General features: G+C 52.8%; 1 protein-coding gene across 3 annotated transcripts; it reads right to left on the bottom strand.

The window, feature by feature from the left end:
• Positions 1–459: 459 nt before the first annotated feature.
• On the bottom strand, positions 460–14,662 carry Tulp1 (TUB like protein 1). Of its 3 annotated transcripts, none has more exons than XM_051153441.1 (14): positions 14,616–14,662; positions 14,450–14,501; positions 14,028–14,109; positions 13,759–13,921; positions 13,276–13,427; positions 12,252–12,347; positions 12,014–12,133; positions 11,666–11,781; positions 8,482–8,655; positions 8,228–8,340; positions 5,361–5,472; positions 5,164–5,262; positions 2,979–3,150; positions 460–832 (listed from the first exon to the last, which is right to left on the bottom strand). In XM_051153441.1, exons 1-14 carry the CDS (start codon positions 14,660–14,662, stop codon positions 699–701), a joined length of 1,632 nt encoding a protein of 543 aa, XP_051009398.1. In that variant the 3' UTR covers positions 460–698. The 3 variants fall into 3 exon arrangements, with proteins under 3 accessions (XP_051009398.1, XP_051009399.1, XP_051009400.1); XM_051153442.1 differs by having other exon boundaries at positions 13,276–13,413; positions 13,763–13,921; XM_051153443.1 differs by lacking the exon at positions 13,759–13,921 and having other exon boundaries at positions 13,276–13,413.
• Positions 14,663–18,532: the final 3,870 nt, after the last annotated feature.

Raw genomic sequence — 18,532 nt, 5'->3', positions numbered from 1 at the left:
AGTGGCGCCCGAGTGAGCACAGGGTCTCCGGCTCCCCACCCTTCTACCCGGGTCCCCCGCAGCCGAGGCCTCAGCAGCGCCCCTCCCGCTGAGAGCCCGCCCCTCACTCCGGGGGCCCCAGACCTGGCTCCGCCTTGCCCGGACCCGGTTTGTCTGGTTCTCCCCGAGTGTCTTGTTTCTCGAATTTCTCCCTTTCTCCCTCTTCCTGGACCTCTGGGGCCCTCCATCTCCGCCCTGCTGCCGAGAGAGTCGGGGGGCCCAGGACCCTGCGCTCCTGGCCGAGGTTCGAGAGGACCCGTGACGACAAGGGAAGGGGACGTGGGAGCATGGGCACCTGAGTTTATGTGCACGCATCCAGGAACTACCTCTGCGTTTAGCCAGGGACTAACTTTATTGGGGATGTGGGTGCCTGACCCCGTTTCTGGCCGCCCCCCCTGCCCCCCAGAGCAGACCCGGAGGGGCTTCGATCATCAGACTCGCGCTCCCTGGAAGGAAGTGGCTGGGGAGAAGGAGGCGAGGCAAGCATTGCTGTGTAACCAGATGTTCATCTCCATCCCCTCCGCCTCGGTCGGTGCCAGGCTGGAGGATGCGCCGAGGTCACCGAGAGGCAGAGGGGTGAGCCCTTCCGTGGGAGCTGTAGGGGAGGGACCCTACCCCGCCCCAACTGAATGCTTTCCCAGCCCTGAGGGGTTGTGGGGTCACTCGCAGGCCAGCTTCCCGTCGAAGCTGGAGAGGGCGATGGCGAAGGCTTGCAGGGCGCACAGCGGGTACCGGTAGTCCAGGGTGAAGGCGTCCTCAGCCACGCGGCCGAACTGTAGCACTATATAGTCGGCTGTGAACAATGAGAGTGGGGTGACTTCGGACCCGATATTGGTAGACAAACCCTCAGCATAGGGAAGTCTTTCTCCTTGACTCCAAGTCACTGCCCCTAGGCAGCCTACAGCCACCTTCCTCTTTCTGTGTCATCCAACCAGCCCCTCCTGTTCAGGGTCTGTCACACCAAGTCCACAGGGCAGGGGCCTCACCTTATCAGCTGACGCCAGGGGCTACAGCAAACCTGAAATCTAGCAGTACAGGACCCTGTCAAACTTGCCCCAACCAGAACCCTTCCCTCACCGGCTTTTCTGTTGTCTTTTGGCCTCATTCCTCAGTCTTGCCCCAAGTCCGTAAGGCCGGCCTTTGACCCTGGTTCAGACCCCAAGTGTTCCCTCTTTTACCCAGTTGCCCTAAGACTCAGGCCTCTCCCGTTCTGATCAGAGCTACCAGTTCCAATCAATGTTAATCACCGCCCACTTCCCGCCTTCCCTATCCCTTCTGAGACAGAACTTCCTGTAGCCAAGGTTAACCTTGAACCCCTAATCCTTCTCCTACACCTCTCCCACATGTCCTGGCCTAAAACTCCCTCTGAGGGCCAGGCCAGCCACCTTAAAACACAAAGCCTTCTGCCCAAGTCTGGTTTGGGGATTGGCATAGCTTAGCTTTGGCCAAATCGTCCAACCCTGGAGTCCTTTGTGTGGCACTCCTGGTGGGACCTCTTTCCCAAGCTTCTGAGAGGGCCACTCCTTTCCCTCAGTAAGTCTTCAAGGGCGGTCTGTGAGTTGTCAGCACGTACTGCTCTTTCAGAGGACTCAGGTACAGTTGCTGAGCACCCATACAATTGCCTGCAACTCCAGTTCCAGGGCATCTGGGACCCTCCGGCCTCTGTGGGCACCTGCGCACACAGGTACACATAATTCATGCAGGTGCGCACATATAAAGGTGCAGTGGTGCACGCCTTTAATCCCAGCACTTGGGAGGCAGAAGCAGGCAGCTCTCTGTGAGTTCAGAGGCCAGCTTGGTCTACAAAGTAAATTCAGGACAGCCAAGGCTACACAGAGAAACCCTGCCTAAAAAAACAAAAACAAAAACAAACTCTTTGGGTGTGGTGGCACATGTCTGTGATCTCAGCACTTGGGAGGCAGAGGCAGGCAGATCTCTGTGAGTTCAAGGTAGAAGCAGGCAGATCTCTGTGAGTTCAGAGGCCAGCCTAGTCTACAAAGTAAATTCAGGACAGCCAAGGCTACACAGAAAGACCCTGCCTCAAAAAAACCAAAAACAAAACTCCTTGGGTGTGGTGGCACATGTCTGTGATCTCAGCACTCAGGAGGCAGAGGCAGGTGGATCTCTGTGAGTCTGAGGCCAGCCTGGTCTGAAAAAATCAAGTCCAGGACAGCCAGGGCTACACAGAGAAACCATGTCTTGAAAAACAAACAAACAAAAAAGTTGTAGACACTTAGAATACACGGTCCATATTTCCTACTTGCTGCCAAGCCTGCTGACCTGAATTTGATTCCCAGAGCTTAAGTGATGGAAGGAGAGTGCTGAGTTCAGTGGGTTGTCCTCGAACACACACACACACACACACACACACACACACACACACTGGTGTGTGCTGCTACCCAAACCCTAACAATCCCTGCTCTGTCTTAGTGGGGCAGACAGTCACACCTTTTTTTTTTTTCTTTTTGATTGTCACACCTTTAATCCTTGCACTGGGGAAGCCAAGACAGGGGGATCTCTGTGAGTCTGAGGCCAGCCAGGTCCTCAGAGAGTTTCAGAACAGCCAAGTCAATACAGTGAGACCTAGTCTTAAGACAATTTATCTTGAAGCAGGGTGTGGTGGCACACGCCTTTGCTCCCAGCACTCGGGAGGCAGAGGCAGGTGGATCACTGAGTTTGAGGCCAGCCTGGTCTACAGAGTGAGTCCAGGATGGCTAAGGCTACCCAGAGAAGTCCTGTCTCGAAAAACAGGGAGGAAAGACATCCATCTTGATACCAATACGTTCTAACCCACTCTTTTCCTCTGTGTGGCCTTGAGCCCTAACCCCTGCTCTGCATCCTTCAGCATGGTATTCATAGGGATGTCCCAGCACCTGCCCAAGGGTGGCAGGAGGGGGGGGGGTTGATGGGAAAGTTCTGGGTGGCCCTTAGCTACTCACGGTCTTCAGTGTGCACAATCTGAAAGTTCTTGACTGAGGCCTGGGTGACGCGGCCCTGGAAGTTGAGGGTGTAGGAGCCACTGCCGTCATTCCAGATGGGAGGCTTGTTATGCAGTTCGATGAGGCTCTCCAGCGCCCTGTTCTGCCAGCGAACCAGCAGCCCATCGCTGGACTGGGGTACCCAAGGAGAGGCGACAAAGAAAGGGTGGTTAGAGGTGGCTGGGCTCACTCAGGGGACTGGCGAGTGTAGGCAGCTGACATTCAGCCCGCACTGCAGGGCCCACACAGGGCAGCAGCAGATGCCAGAGAGAGCAGCGCTGAGGAGAAAGAGTAGAAAGGCACAGCTGGGACCCAGCCGGAGTTTTGTGTCACTGGTGCTCTAGAACCTTCTAGTCTCCTGCTGAACCTAGAGCTCGTTGACTGAATTTGGCTGGGTGGTCAATGCTTTCAGGGATCCACCCGGCTCTCTCTACCTGTCCAGTGCTGGGTGACGGGGACACAACACTGTGTGTAGCTTTTACATGGATGCTGGGGATGTGCTTGCAGGCCCCGTGCTTGTGCAGCGGGTACTTTATTGACAGAGGTATCTCCAAGCCCTCTTTTAGTGTGTGTGTGTGTGTGTGTGTGTGTGTGTGTGTGTGTGTGTGTTTTTCAGGGTCCCATATAGCCCAGGCTGACCTCAAATTCTCTATGTGGCTGAGGATAACCTTAACTGTCGGATCTTTCTGCCTCTACCTCCTGAGTGCTGGGATTGCAGGAGTGCGCCATGGTGCCTGATGCCTGGATTTTGCGGCACTAAGATGGAACCCAGAGCCTCTCATATCTGCCAGCTGAATACCCTGCCAGGTGAGCCACCTCAGCCCACCAGGCAGTACTCTGAGCACTTCAGTGGCACATTTGGACCTTGGTCCTTACTGAGTGGGCTTAGAAGAAGGAATTGTGCGGCCCACAGAACCTACAGAGCTCAGCCTCCTGGCCAGCTTGGCCTCTGATGACAGCCTGGTCTCCCTGGAACGAGCAGCTGACAGCCGTATTACTTTTCACTGTAAATGAGTAAAGTGACATCAGTCACCCAGGAACATGGGACATGCCACTCATCGGTCTCTCCAACCCCAGGCTCACCCGGCCTACAAGAGCTACAGAGCCCAGGACACTTAGCTCTCCCTCTCATCCCACACTGCACACATTCCAACTTTGTTTCTTTAAAGTGCCTTTCCTTGGGCCCAAACTCTTCGATGACATCTCCTTTCTTTCAGAGAAAAAAAAAAAAAAAAAAAAAATCCAGTAAAACAGGTACCTTCTGCCCCTTGGAATCAGCCCTCATGACCTTTAGAGCCATGGTGGTCCTCTTACTGACCCTCAACTCACCAGATACCTTCTGTCTCAGGGCCTTTGCACAGGCTCTCCTCACCGAATGTCATTTCCCCTAAACCTAGACCCCAGACATGAAAGGCCGCCCACCTTGCATCGCTGAGGCCAGGATTGAAACCTGCATGGCACACGACAGGCATGTGGCTCAGCTGCCCACCTCTGTTCTCCTCCCACCCTCCCATAACACTTAACCACCGTCTCTGCCATCTCCCAGCCTTTGTTCATTTGTCATCGTCACTGTCGGCAGTCTACCTTTCTCTGCGGGTTTTCTAGCTTTGGGAGGGGTCACATTGCTTCGCGGTGGCGCACGCCTCTCACCCTGGCACTCAGGAGGCAGAGGGCAGGCAGATCTCTGTGAGTTCAACGCCAGCTTGGTCTACATAGTAAGACCCTGCCTCAGAAAACAACCCCCCCCCCCAAAAACAAAACAAAACAAAACAAAAACAAACTAAAAGAAAAATATGTTCTCTTAGCTGCTGAGCTATCTCTCTGGCCCTGTTTATTTCTTTGAGACAGGGTCACAAGCAGCTCAAGCTGGCTTCGAACCCTCAATGGGTAACTAGAGATGACCCTTCAATTACTGATCCACCCACCTCCACCTCCCAGGTTCTGGGGGTTACAGGAGGGTGCCACCATGCCCCCCATATGAGTTCGGTAACAGAGAACCTGAGTTCGTTCTGCAGGTGGTCAGAAGGAATCTGTGACAAGCACTTGGGCAAGTTGACTCTCTGGCCCTGACTTCGTTGAGTGGGTCAGTAGAAAGCAAGGACAGGGTGGGGGGGGGGGAGGATAGGAAGGAAAATGGGGAGCTCACGTTTCGAGGACGGATAGGGACCCTCTCGTTGTCGGAGTTCATCCCGGGGATGATGACCGTCATGCGACGTGGTCCCCGGAAGCCTAACACATTGGTTTCCTGAAACAGAGAGATGGACATCAGGCTTCATCTTACCTGAAGAGGGCCTGGCATGGTGAGGGGGGGGCAGGGGGCAGGGGAGGAAGGTGGCTTCTTACATAGACCACAGCTGCCAGCTCCTGGCGCAGGCTCTCCACGTCCCTACCTCCACCTCGCTGTGGGTTCTGCCCGTTGTCAAAGACGGTGAAACGGTTGCCCAGGAGGTTAGACCTGAGGGTGCGGACAAAAATTGGGCCAAGGCAAGGGTATACCTACCACCCCTCACCCCAAGACCCTTCCCGCAACCTCCTGGTTCAAGAGCAAGGGCTAGCGGGCAGTAGTAGTGGCACACGCCTTTAATCCCAGCACTTGGGAGGCAGAGGCAGGTGCATCTCTGTGAGTTTGAGGCCAGCCTGGCCTGCAGAATACCAGAACAGCCAGAGCTGTTACACAGGAACCCTATCTTTTTTTTTTTTTTTTTTTTTTAAGATTTATTTATTATGCATGCAATGTTCTGCCTGCACACGTGCCTGTACAACAGAAGAGGGCATCAGCTCTCATTACAGATGGTTGTGAGCCACCGTGTGGTTGCTGGGAATTGAACTCAGGACCTCTGGAAGAGCAGCCAGTGCTCTTAACCGCTGAGCCACCTCTCCAGCCTGAGGACCCTATCTTGAAAGATCAAAAACCAAACAAGCAAACAAGAGCAAGGGGCACTGTGTGACTTGGAACTAAGCAGGTCATGTGACCTAATCCAGGCTTCCCTTGAAGAGGAGAACTTTTAAAATTATTATTACTGTATAGCATTGTTATTTTGAAACAGTCTGGCTGTTGGGGCTTAGTGGTGTAGCACTTCTTGCATGCCTCAGGTCCTGAGTTCAACCTCTAGCAGCAGGAAAAACAAAGCCAGGTGTGGCGACAGCTGAGGTCATCCTCACCAGCCTGGGCTACATAAGACCCTGTCTCAAAAAAAAAAAAAAGAAAAAAAGAAAAATCAAAAGTAAGGCTAGCCGGGCAGCTCAGTGGTCACTAGTGTCTGTAGCACAGCCTGAGGACCCAGGTTTGATCCCTGGGACCCACACAAAGGAAGAAAGAGAGCCGACCCCACAAAGCTGTTCTTTGATCTCTACATTAACATACTGGAGCCAGGGTGGGAGGCAGAAGCAGGGGGATCGCTGTGAGTTCGAGGCCAGCTTGGTCTACAAAGCGAGTCCAGGACAGTCAAGTCTACACAGAGAAACCCTGTCTCAAAAAACAAAAACAGACAAACAAACAAACAACAACAACAACAACCAAAACACCCCATACTGGACATACAAGTGCCTGCACACACCATACCCAGACTAATAACATTTAAAAAGAATAAAGGAAATCATTCAGATTTTGACTCCCTCTGTATGGCCCTAGGAAAGCCTCGGCTGTCTCAGTTGAGTTGGCTCAGCGAACGTAGGAGTGTTGGCTGTGTACACACTGAAGCTCAGAGGAGGCAGGTCCCTCCTTTTTTTTTTTTTTTTTTTTGGCTTTTTGAGACAAGGTTTCTCTGTGTAGCCTTGGCTGTCCAGGACTAGCTTTGTAGACCAGGCTGGCCTCGAACTCACAGCGATCCCCCTGCCTCTGCCTCCTGAGTGCTGGGATTACAGGCATGTGCCACCACCACCTGGCCTCAGTACTCTCCTTCCAACATGTGTCTCCCAGGGATTGAACTCATGTCATCAGGCTTGGTGGCAAGGCCACTCACCTGCTTTGCTATCTTGCTGGCCCTCAGCTTTCCCCTGCAATTCAGAATAGCTATGGGCCCCCTCTGGTTTATATGACAAAAAAAAAAAAAAAAGAAAGAAAGAAAGAAAGAAAGAAAAAGAAAAAGAAAAGAAATCTTGGGGCTGGAAAGATGGCTCTGTGATTAAAAGCATTAGCTGTTCTTCCAGAGGACCCGGGTTCAATTCCCAGTACCTACATGGCAGCTCACAACTGTCTGTAATCCCAACACCAGGGGATCTGACACCCTCATAGACATGCCGGCAGGCAAAACTCCAATGCACATAAAACAAAAATAAGTAAATCTTTTTTTTTTTTTAAAGAAAGAAATCATATTTGGCTGGTTTGTTTTGGTTTGGTTTGGTTTGGTTGTTGTTCTTTGGTTTTTTTTGAGACAGGGTTTCTCTGTGTAGCCCTGGCTGTCCTGGAACTCACTATGTAGATCAGGCTGGCCTCAAACTCAGAGATCCACCTGCCTCTGCCTCCCTGAGTGCTGGGATTAAAGGTGTGCACCACCACGCCCAGCATTAGTTTGGTTTATGGAAACAGGGTTTATTTGTTAGCCCTGGCTGTCCTGGACTTGCCTTGTAGACCAGGCTGGCCTGGAACTCACAGAGATCCACCTGCCTCTGCCTCCCTGAGTGCTGGGATTAAAGGAATGTGTCACCACCCCCTGACGCTTTTGTTTGCTTTTGAGACAATGTCTCACAGTGTAGACTAGGGTGGCCTTGAACTCACCAAGCTCTGCTTGCCTTTGCCTCCCAGTGCAGTAACTGAGGCACATCCTCACCCCAACCCCACCTCCATTGGACAGCATCTAATGTAGCCCAGGCTGGCCTCAAGTTCCTTATTCAGCCAAAAATGACCTTGAACTCCGGATACTTTCTACTCCCCAAGTGCTGGGATTATAGGCGTGTACACCACCACACCCTGCAGTACACCTCCCTAGAAAAGATACTACGTGGGAGGTGCTAATTCTCAATGACAAAGGCCACAGGCCTGGCCCAGCCCTATGAGGCTACAGCCCTTCTCTGGGATATCATTGGTCAGGTCTGCACACTCTGCATCTCCTAAGGGAGACTTTGGCATGCAGGAGCCCACCCCACCCCATGCCCCAAAGTCATCTAGACAAGGCCCGCGAGAGACCTATGCATGGCAGAGTGTGAAATGCCCTAGGCTGGGGGAATGTCTGTGGAGCACCCCATGTCGGGGCACAGAAGCGCAGCCGCACCTCAGCTTTCCGATGAAATTCTCCCCTCCCCTGGACAGGTTGGTGGGGTCACTGGAGATGAGGTAGTTGGCTGTCTTACTCCGCTTGCGCTTTCTGCCCGCCAAAAGGAACACCTACAAAGAAGGGGGCCCCAAAAGAGGTGACGAGCAAGGCTGATGGAACTGGGGGACCAGGGAGGCCTTAGACAGGCACCGCCCTCAGCCCTAGACACCGCCCCCAGCCCTAGACACCGCCCCCAGCCCCTTTCTCCCGACCTTCTTCTCCGTGTCCAGGTGCAGGAAGTAGGACGGGTACATGCCGCGGTCCATGCCCTTCTTGTCACGTGTCAGCCGGCAGCGTACTGCCCGGCCCTGGGGCGCTGGCTTCAGCACAAACTCTCGGGGGTCACCTACTTCCACAGGGGGAGATGGGGCCCTCTCCTCCTCCTTCTGTGTGGGCAGATGGTGCATCAGCTAGGGTACCCCACTCCATAATTCCCCTCTCTGCACCCCAGGAAGGACGGGTCACCACTCACCACTTTCTGGAGTGAGAAAAGAGCTAGACCTAGCATCCAGGCCTGAGAGCTGAGGTACCTCCCACTCCCACGCGCAGCCCTATGATAGAAGGTGCTGGAAATCTGTGATTTAGTATAACTATTTAGCTTGGGTCTAGATAGTCCCAGATCAAGTTCAGGTGCCACCATCAAGGCTCTGTCAGCTGGATACAACCTTTCTTTCTTTCTTTCTGTTTTTTGAGACAGGGTTTCTCTGTGTAGCCTTGGCTGTCCTGGACCAGGCTGGCCTCAAATTCACAGAGATGTGCTTGTCTGTGCCTCCTCAAATGCTGGGGATTACAGGTGTGTGCCACCTGCCTCCACATCTCAAGTTCATTTTTGTTTTAATTTTAATTTTTATTTATTTATTTGTTTTTTGTTTTTTTTTTTGGCTTTTTGTTTGTTTGTTTGTTTTTCTGAGACAGGGTTTCTCTGTGTAGTCTTGGCTGTCCTGGACTCACTTTGTAGACCAGGCTGTCCTCGAACTCATAGCAATCCACCTGCCTCTGCTTCCCAAGTGCTGAGATTACAGGTGTGCACCAATACACCAGGCTCTTATTTTTGTTTTTTGTTTTTGTTTTGTTTTGTTTTGTTTTGTTTTGTTTTGTTTTTGGAGACAGGGTTTCTCTGTGTAGCCTTGCCTGTCCTGTATTTTTGTTTTTAAAGACAGGGTTTTTTGTAATATATGTGAGTTTTGTCTGCATGTATGTCTGTGCACCTCATGTGTGCCTGGTGCCTCTGGAAGCCAGGAGAGGGTACAGGATCCTCTGTTATGGATGGTTGTGAGCTGCCATGTGGCTGCTGGGAACTGAACCCAGGGCCTCTGGCAGAGCAGTAAGTGCTCTTCACCACTGAGCCATCTCTCTAGCCCCTATTTTATTTACTTCATATAGGGTTTTACTGTACAGCTGGGCCTGGCCTCAAACTTACTCTGTAGCCCAGGCTGGCCTCACTCCAATCCTCCTTGACCTCTCAGTGTAGAGATGTGCACCACCACGTCTCATTCTCCAAATAGCAACTCTTTCTGTTCTCATTAACACACTGGGGCGGCTGTCCCTGTTGTATAGTAATTGAGGTCTTGCCATGCCTACAGGAAAGGTCATACTGAGAGGAAGAGAGGTCTCCATCCAAGGACTAAACCACCTTAGCGAGAAACAACTGTCCTAGCTGGGCGTGGTGGCGCATGCTTTTAATCTCAGCACTTGGGAGGCAGGTGGATCTCTGTGAGTTCGAGGCCAGCCTGGTCTACAAAGCGAGTCCAGGACAGCCAAGGCTACACAGAGAAACCCTGTCTCAAAAAAACCAAAAAGAAAAAGAAAGAGAGAAATTAACTGTCCATTCCTAGCCAGTCTTTCTGGTGAATACACCATGAGCCCACATGGTTTGGGGAAGCTGTCCTTAGGTTTATGACCCTTGGAAGCAGGAAAGCTTGGGGAGGGGGGCATTTGTTATGCAGCAGGACATAGCTGACTCATGATCCTGTCAGCTCACTTTGCTCTTGGAGAATTTCCTAGTAACACCAAGCTACAGAAAGAGGCAGGGTGTGACCTGGTGCCCTTTCTCCTGCTGTTCTGTTCTTCACGGGAGGGAAGCAGGTGCCTCAGGGGAGAGCCTGACCTATCAGGCTGGGGACTTCAGGACCTGAGGCGTCAGAGTTATCCGTGAGCACTTTGCCGAGAGCAGCTCTACACTGTGTGTGAGGTAAGGCACAGCCTGTGGCCCTCGGCCAAGGGGCAAATGACCATCTTGACTGTGCTCCAGAAGAAACCTGGGAAACAGGAGACTATGTCTGGAATGCGAGGTGGGAAAAGTCATCACTTAGTCAAACATTTCTACACCTGTGACTTTCAAAGGCCTGCTGTGTGGAGGGCTGCCTGTCTTTCTTTTGGAGGCAATCTCTCTGTATAGCCTTGGCTGTCCTACTTTGTAGACCAGGCTGGCCTTGAACTCACAGAGATCCTCCGGCCAGTATTGCCCAGCTTTCTTTTCTTCTTTTTTTCTTTCTTTCTTTCTTTTTTATTTTATTTTATTTTTGTTTGTTTGTTTTGTTTTTGTTTTTGAGGCAGAGCTTTTTTTCTTTCTTTTTCTTTTCTTTTCTTTTTTTTTTTTTTTTGGTTTTTCGAGACAGGGTTTCTCTGTGTAGCTTTGGCCATCCTGGACTCACTTTGTAGACCAGGCTGGCCTCGAACTCACAGCGATCCGCCTGCCTCTGCCTCCCGAGTGCTGGGATTAAAGGCGTGTGCCACCACGCCCAGCTTTTTTCTTTCTTTTTCTTGTGGTCCTATTTTATTTTTGAGACAGGGATTCATGTAGGCCAGGCTTGTCTCAACCTCACTAGGTAGCTGAGGTTAGCTCTGATCCTGCTGTCTGCACTTCCCATGCGCTAGGGGTCTATGCACATGGACCCAGAGCCGTTTGGTGACTGGGAGGCTAGAAGTCCTGAGAGGTGAACTCAGAGGAGCAGACTGGAACATTTTAACAACTGGTCCAGCTAGCCAACTCCCAGCCACTCACTGTCCCCCAAATATGGGTAAAATGTGCCTCCTGGAAGTCAGGCAGAGACTCCTACCTGTGACCCCAGAACCAGTCAAGGCTAAGGCAGAAAGATCTGGCGTTCTAAGCTAGCCTGGGCTACATCGTATTCCCTCCCATCCCGTCCCTCCCTGCAAAGAGCCAGTGCTCTGCTGCTGTGAGCTCAGCCTTCCTGATGATGCTTCTCACAGAGGGCTGTATGGTGGTTGTCCTGCAGAGGGGAGGCCGGGACAGCAGAGCTCATAGGACCATGGGGGTCCTGAGCCATGCCTCTTCCCTGCCCATGAACCTGATGTTCCTAGGCCTAGTGCCCTGTCACAGATGGGGAGCCAGGTCCTCACCCAGAAGCCCCCAGACACCTGCCCCTCGGTGACAACCTTTTTGCCTCTCCCTTTCGCTCTGCCCTTCTGATTGCTGTTCTTCATCACTGCAGATGCCTCTTCTTCCTCCTCCTCCTCCTTCTCCTGCTCTTCTGATCCTTTGGGGGGCCCTGAGCACAGAGGGGGAAAGGCTGTAGACCCTTCACCCCAATTGGCTAGGTTTTTCCAACTCCTTTTAATCCTCTCCACAGCCATAAAAAGGTCAACTCTCATTCTGGTCAGAGCCTCGAGATCAGGGGTGCAAGATGCGCCCCTCCCCCAGTGTGGCCTAGCTCTCGCTCACATGCGCACTCGGCTCTGCTTAGGCGATGTTCACGTCCCCAGCACCCTTCAACTGCTCACCTTTCTTCTTCACGCCCTTCTCAGAGGAGCCCCCTTCGCCGACCAGGAACATGGCTGCTGGAACCTTTTTCCTCACGGCGCCTGGGGTCCCCGAGGCGTCCTTGTCAGTCTCCCCAGCCCCTGCAGAGAAGATACAAGAAGGAGTCTCCACAGCGCCACGTCCCCCCCTCCCCCGCCCCTGTCATGCGCGCCCCCTCCCCCCAGTCCCCCACCCTCCCCACCCCGCTGTCTAGTTTACCTTTCTTCTTGGCCTTTCTCAGCTTGCTTCCCTCCCCCGCCTCCTTCTTCTTGGTTCGGAGTGGTTTCGGAGGGGCATCGGGGCTTCCTGGGTCCCCTGGGAATAGGAGATGAGTTGGAAGTGAGTGGGCAGGGGTCAGGGGAAGAAGAAACCTATTGGAGCTAAGAACCACGTTCACCAAGCTTCAAGGGCGCTGAAAGCCAGAGAGGGAGCTCTGGTCTGTTGGCTAGGAACCAGCGTAGGAGGTGTGGAAGGGATGGGTGAGGGAGGGAATACCAGGCTTTCGCTTGCGCCTCTGACCCTCCTCCAGAGACCCTCCCCAACCCCAGCTCTTAGCCTCTGTGACCCCACAGAGACCAGATCCCAGTATCCCGCACATTTCTGACCAGACCTTCCTGGGCAGGCACCTAGGTCTTTAGCCAAATATTTCTTCTTACTTTCATCTACTTAAAAAAAATTATAACTCTAAGCCAGGCAGTGGTGGCACACGCCTTTAATCCCAGCACTCGGGAGGCAGAGGCAGGCGGAACTCTGTGAGTTCAAGGCCAGCCTGGTCTACAAAAGCAAGTCCAGGACAGCCAAGGGCACACAGAGAGACCCTGTCTTGAAAAACCTAAAATAAAATAAAATAAAATAAATGATAACACTATAACTTGCCGGGCATGGTGGCACAGACCTTTAATTCCAGCACTCAGAGCGGCAGAGACAGGCAGATGCCCATGAGTTCCAGGCCAGCCTGGTCTATAAAGCCAGTCCAAGACAGCCAGGGCTACATAGAGAAACCCTGTCTCATATATATATGCGAATCCACATAGCGTTAAAGCGAAATCCCACAAAGAAAACAGAGTTCTCCCGGCTCCTCTGCAGTATGTGGCAGCCTTGAGAACTGATCTCCTTAGGGACCATCAATGACGAAAAGGGCCAGAGGAGGCATAGCCTCTGTACAAGGCTGGAGGTGACAAGGCTGGAGCGCTGGGGTCTCTCTCTGCCTGCCCATGGCTTCCTGCGCGCTCCCAGCACCTACCCCTTGCGCCCAGGCTCTCGCCTTTCCTCTCTCTTTCCTTGGATGGTTTCTTGGGGGGCAGAGAGCATTTCTCCTTTCCCCCCCTTTCCTCCTCTTCCTCTTCATCGTCATCCAAATCCTCCGAATCCTCTTCTTCCTCTGTGGATAGAATACTCCGGTAACAGGCTCCGGAAGTCCAGGCCCTGCAGGGTGCTGTGGGGCTCCCCGCATCTTCCTGAAGTGGGCTGCGGTGGGAGGCACCCTGCTCTGCGCCCTGTCACCCTCCCTCCTGACCTGTCTACCTATGTGTTTCAGTTTGCCTTCCCACCGTCCCCACTTGCCATCTCCTGTCCTCACGCGGCTGCTTCTTACCCATCTGGGGTACTTAAGGCTCCCCATAAATGTACTGGGTAAAGAGCAGGGGCACCCACCTCTGGGTTTGGTGCCCCGGTGGTGACACCTGCTTCCCTGGGCCAATTCTGTTCCTCATCCCCCTCCCCTCACTCACCGCCTCCTCCGTCTGGTGCACGCGCAACCAGGAAGGTTTGCGTGGGGTCTGGCTTCTTGGCCTCTGGGTCCCGCAGGAACTTGGCGTAGACCGTCTGAGCAGCGCGCGGCGGCGGCTCCGCTGGGTCTGCAGGCGGCTCCTTGTGCTTCCTGCGCCCACCTGGGGCCAGACCTGGGGCTTAGCAGGGACCTGACCTGGAGGACCCCACCTCAGCCTCCCGTGCCCACATCCTCCTGCGCGCGCGCACACACACACCCCGACTCACCCCCAGCTTTGCGGGGTTTGGATCCTGGGGACTCGGGAGTCTCGGATTTCTTTTTCCTCAACTTCTGTCCTTGGGTGGGTCGCTGCAGAATAGGGGTTACGGGGAAAGAAGGGGACTCTGGAGCTCCCACGCCCTCTAATCCCTTGGAGCCGCCAGAAATAGCCTAGGATTATCCCAAGGAGTGCTGCAGCCCCTGCTCCGGGTGGATGATCCATCCATGTGTGATGGTCACTTCCAAGACCCAAAGCCCTTAGTCCTCTTGGGCACCCCACATCCTAAACCTCCTTTCTTCTCCTAAACTCTCCAGGCAAAGAGCTACAGGTGGGTGCCGGTGAGCGGACTTCTCCTAGGAAGCCCCCTTCCTATAAACACCTGGGGGCACCTTTGTACCTCCTTTCCGATTCCCAAATCGGGTGACACACCTGTTTGGGGCGCAGCGGGGGCTCTGGGCTCAGCCAGTCCTCTTCCTGGCCACTGAGGGTACAAAGGAACCAGGCTGTTGTTGTCTTTTTTGCGTCCTACTCCCCCCACCACTAGGCCCCCAAAACTGGGCCTGGGGTTCAGATGGGGCGATGTGGGGGCTCCCACCTGTCTGAAGCCCATACTTCCCTCAGGGTCTCCTCCTGCAGCGGCATGGTGCTTCTGTGCGCCTCTCTGTCACTTCTCTCCAGGGCCTGGCAGCTAGCTCCTAGCTTCCTCTCCTCTCCTGCTAATCTCAGGGCGCCTTCTCCCCACCTGCGCAGCTCTAAGTATTAAGAAGGTCCCGCCCATGGACTCAGCCACTGCGGGGAGGATCTGGACCCCCCAGCTCTCCTCGGTACGGCAGCCTAAAGGACGCCCCAACTCAGGGACTTCCCTATGTGACATGTGGGAGGGGCCGGGGGCGCTGGAGAGGAAAAGGCTAGACTGGCTCTCCAGGTTGTGTCCCCCCCCAAAGTCTGGGTCTCACTATGTAGCCAGGGCCTCCCTGGGTGGCTGGCCTGGAACCCATGACTCACCAGTGTACTGAGCGTGAGGATTGCCATCATGTGACATGATGAGATATGTTTATTTAAATTTTTTTACATTTATTTATTGCATGTGCAGATGGCACACATGCCATGTCTGATGACAATCGATTAATTTGTTGAAATCAGTTCTCTCTGTCCACCATGTGGCAGCAAGGGCCTGGTGTGTGCCATTTCCCAGTTTTTGTTTTTTATTTATGTATTTATTTATTTATTTAAGACATGGTTTCGCTGTGTAGCCCGGACTGATCTAGAACTTGTTAGAAGTGGAGATTGTCTGTGGTCCATCTACTCATTAAGAATGTTCTGTGAGCCGGGCGAGGTGGTGCACGCCTTTAATCCCAGCACTCGGGAGGTAGAGGCAGGCGGATTGCTGTGAGTTTGAGGCCAGCCTGGTCTACAAAGTGAGTCCAGGATGGCCAAGGCTACACAGAGAAACCCTGTCTCGAAAAACCAAAAAAAAAAGAATGTTTTGTGAAAGAGCTGGGGGGGGGCGGGGGGGCATGCAAATCTGTAATCCCAGCACACACGAGTGCGCGCACACACACATACACGCACATGCAGACATGTATACACACATACATACGCAGACATATGTACACACACATGCACACACACATACACACAGGCAGAGGCATGCACACAGGCATGCACACACATATGCAATAAACATAACTATAAAAATAAAAATAGGCCGGGTGTGATGGTGCACACCTTCAATCCCAGCACTTGGTAGGCAGAGGCAGGCAGATCTCTGCGAGTTCGAGGCCAGCCTGGTCTACAGAGGGAGTTCCAGGACAGCTATAGCTGTTACACAGAGAAACTCTGTCTCGAAAACCAAAAAATAAAATAAAATAAAATAAAATAAAATAAAATAAAATAAAATAATAATGAATCATTATTTGAGTCATCTTGAGTAAATGTGCTTGATTTTAATTCCCTAGCATTGGCGCAGGCAGGGGCTGCTGGGCGGGGGCAGGAAGGACATGGGATGACAAGGAAGACTACAAACAGCACAGCACAGGGAGGCGATGGCCCAGACACAACACTCTGAGAGCAGCAGACAGGCATGGGATGGGCACTCAGGTTTGGGACAGAGGTGACAGAGGATTCTGTGTGTCCAGCGCAGGGCAAGAGTCAGGTCTGGGACACAGATAAGGACCAGGTGCTTTGATCTGCCTGCCTCCTGGCCAGCAGGACAAACAGGCCTGGGCGCTATAATTACACCTTGTTTTGAACTCAAAGGAACATTTCTCAACTCGATCCCTCGCCTTAGTCACCAGACTCAATTCCACATGAACTTAACTGCTTTTTTTCTTCCTTTTGTGCTTTCTTTTTTGTTGTTGTTTTGTTTTTTGAGACAGGGTTTTCTCCATGGGGCCTTGGTTGTCCTGAAACTCTCTCTGTAGCCCAGGCTGGCTCCAACTCACAGAGATCTGCCTGCCTCCGCCTCCTGAGCACCTGGATGAAAGGCGTGCGTGTGTGCGCCACCATGTCTGGCCTTAGCTGCTTTCTAAAATCAACTTCTAGAAGACAAAGATCACCTAGTAGCTCACGTTCATCCTAGCTACACATTCTTATATCTCAGAGAGCTTAAGTTCTGTGCCTGAAGTCACACAGCCTTGCTCTCGGTGACTTCAGACCACCAACAAAACACCTACTGTGTGTCTGGGGTTGTTTTGTTTTTCGAGACAGGGTTTCTCTGTGTAGCCCTGGCTGTCCTGGACTCACTTTGTAGACCAGGCTGGCCTCGAACTCACAGAGATCTGCCTGCCTCTGCCTCCTGAGTGTGGGGATTAAAGGCGTGTGCCACCAGCGCCTGGCCAAAACTTTATTTATTTATTTATTTATTATGCATACAGTGCTCTGCCTGCATGTACACCTGCAGACCAGAAGAGGGTATCACAACACAATACAGATGGTGTGTAGCCACCATGTGGTTGCTGGGGACATTTTCTTGTTAGTCCTGGTCCCTAGCTTTGAAAGGCCACCAGACATGTCCTCGGGCTCCCTGCTCCGCTGAGATGGAAAGGAGCTGGAGAAACCATGAAGGAACCTGAAGGCTGGGGTTAACAGACTGCATTGTGTGTCCTGCCACGCGCATCCCAGTCTGGTGACCACGGACAACTGTCAACGCTGTATGAAGTTTGTTTGCTTGTCGGAAGGGCCACTTCCTCCTGGCCAGCTTTCAGATCCCCCAGAAGTAGGTTCAGGGAGCTGCACCTGCAGCTGGGCTCCCCACGAAGGCTTTGCAGTGCTTGCCCTCAACAAAAGTGGGCATGGCAGCATTGCCTAAGTGACCCTGGGCCTGCTGCTAACAAGACTTAGGTCCTTGTCTGTCTCTCCCTGACCAGCAGGAAGGGATCAGGAGTCAGGGCAGGCTCTCTGAGCCCAGGCCCCCAGAGAGACAGCAGAGCAGGTAATGGGGCCTATGCCTTGTGTTAGCCCGGGCACTGAGGGCTGTGAGGTGTCCATGAGTAACAAGGCCTCTCATACACCTCTAGGAAGACCATAGAGAGCTTTCCTAGCATGTCCCCCAAAGCCTGTCCTGTGACACGCTCCTTCCAGCTAGGCTGTGCCACCTCCCCATACAGAGCCACCAACTGGGCATCAAATATTCATAGAGCTGAGCCTCTGGGGGAATATTTCCCATTCAAACTGCCTCAGATACTAAGTGGGAGTTAGAAATAAATTGAACGCTGCAGCCCTGGCTTTCTCTTCCTCTGGCTTGGCCACAGAGAACCAAGCCCAGAATGTTCAGGGTTTCCAGAAGTGGACCTCTGGCACAGATGGGCCCTTTAAGGTCTCCCTTGTCAGTGGTGTTGCCTGTAATTCCCGCACTCAGCAGGTGGAAGCAGGAAGATTGGGTGTTTAGGAACACCCTTGGCTACACAGAATTTGAGGCCAGCCTGGGCTACTTGAGACCTTGACTTTGAAAAATCAGCCAATAGTCGGGCGTGGTGGCGCACGCCTTTAATCCCAGCACTTGGGAGGTAGAGGCAGGCGGATCACTGTGAGCTCGAGGCCAGCCTGGTCTACAAAGTGAGTCTAGGACAGCCAAGGCTACACAGAGAAACCCTGTCTCGAAAAACCAAAATAAGTAAATAAATAAATAATAATTTAAAATAAAAAGGCAGGAAAAAAATCTAAAGTGCAACAGGTAGCAGGAGAGAAACCTCACACATGGCAGACAGAATGAAGAAAGGTGGTTGTCAGGGTAAGGACACATGCCTGCACACATACGCTACCAAAACACGCACACACTTGCAGCAGACACGAAGAGAAAAAGACCCTTTGCATGCAGAGGAGACTCAGACAGCTGAAAAACCCAGTCTTCCCGGGGGCGGGGTTACAAGGCTTCTGAAGTTCCCTCGCCAGGATGGTCAGTTGGTGTCCTGAGCAGGCCCCGGCCTGGGACATGGTGGGTCAGTCCATCAGCAGGCAGCCTGCTGCTTAGGAGGCTGAGGAAGACACCGGCCATCTTGGACCCCCCCACAC

Source organism: Acomys russatus, chromosome 11 (genome assembly GCF_903995435.1).
Source record: "Acomys russatus chromosome 11, mAcoRus1.1, whole genome shotgun sequence".
NCBI classification, from domain to species: Eukaryota; Metazoa; Chordata; class Mammalia; order Rodentia; family Muridae; genus Acomys; species Acomys russatus.
Note: the sequence above shows the minus strand (reverse complement) of the source record. Positions and strands in the feature narration are given on the sequence as shown.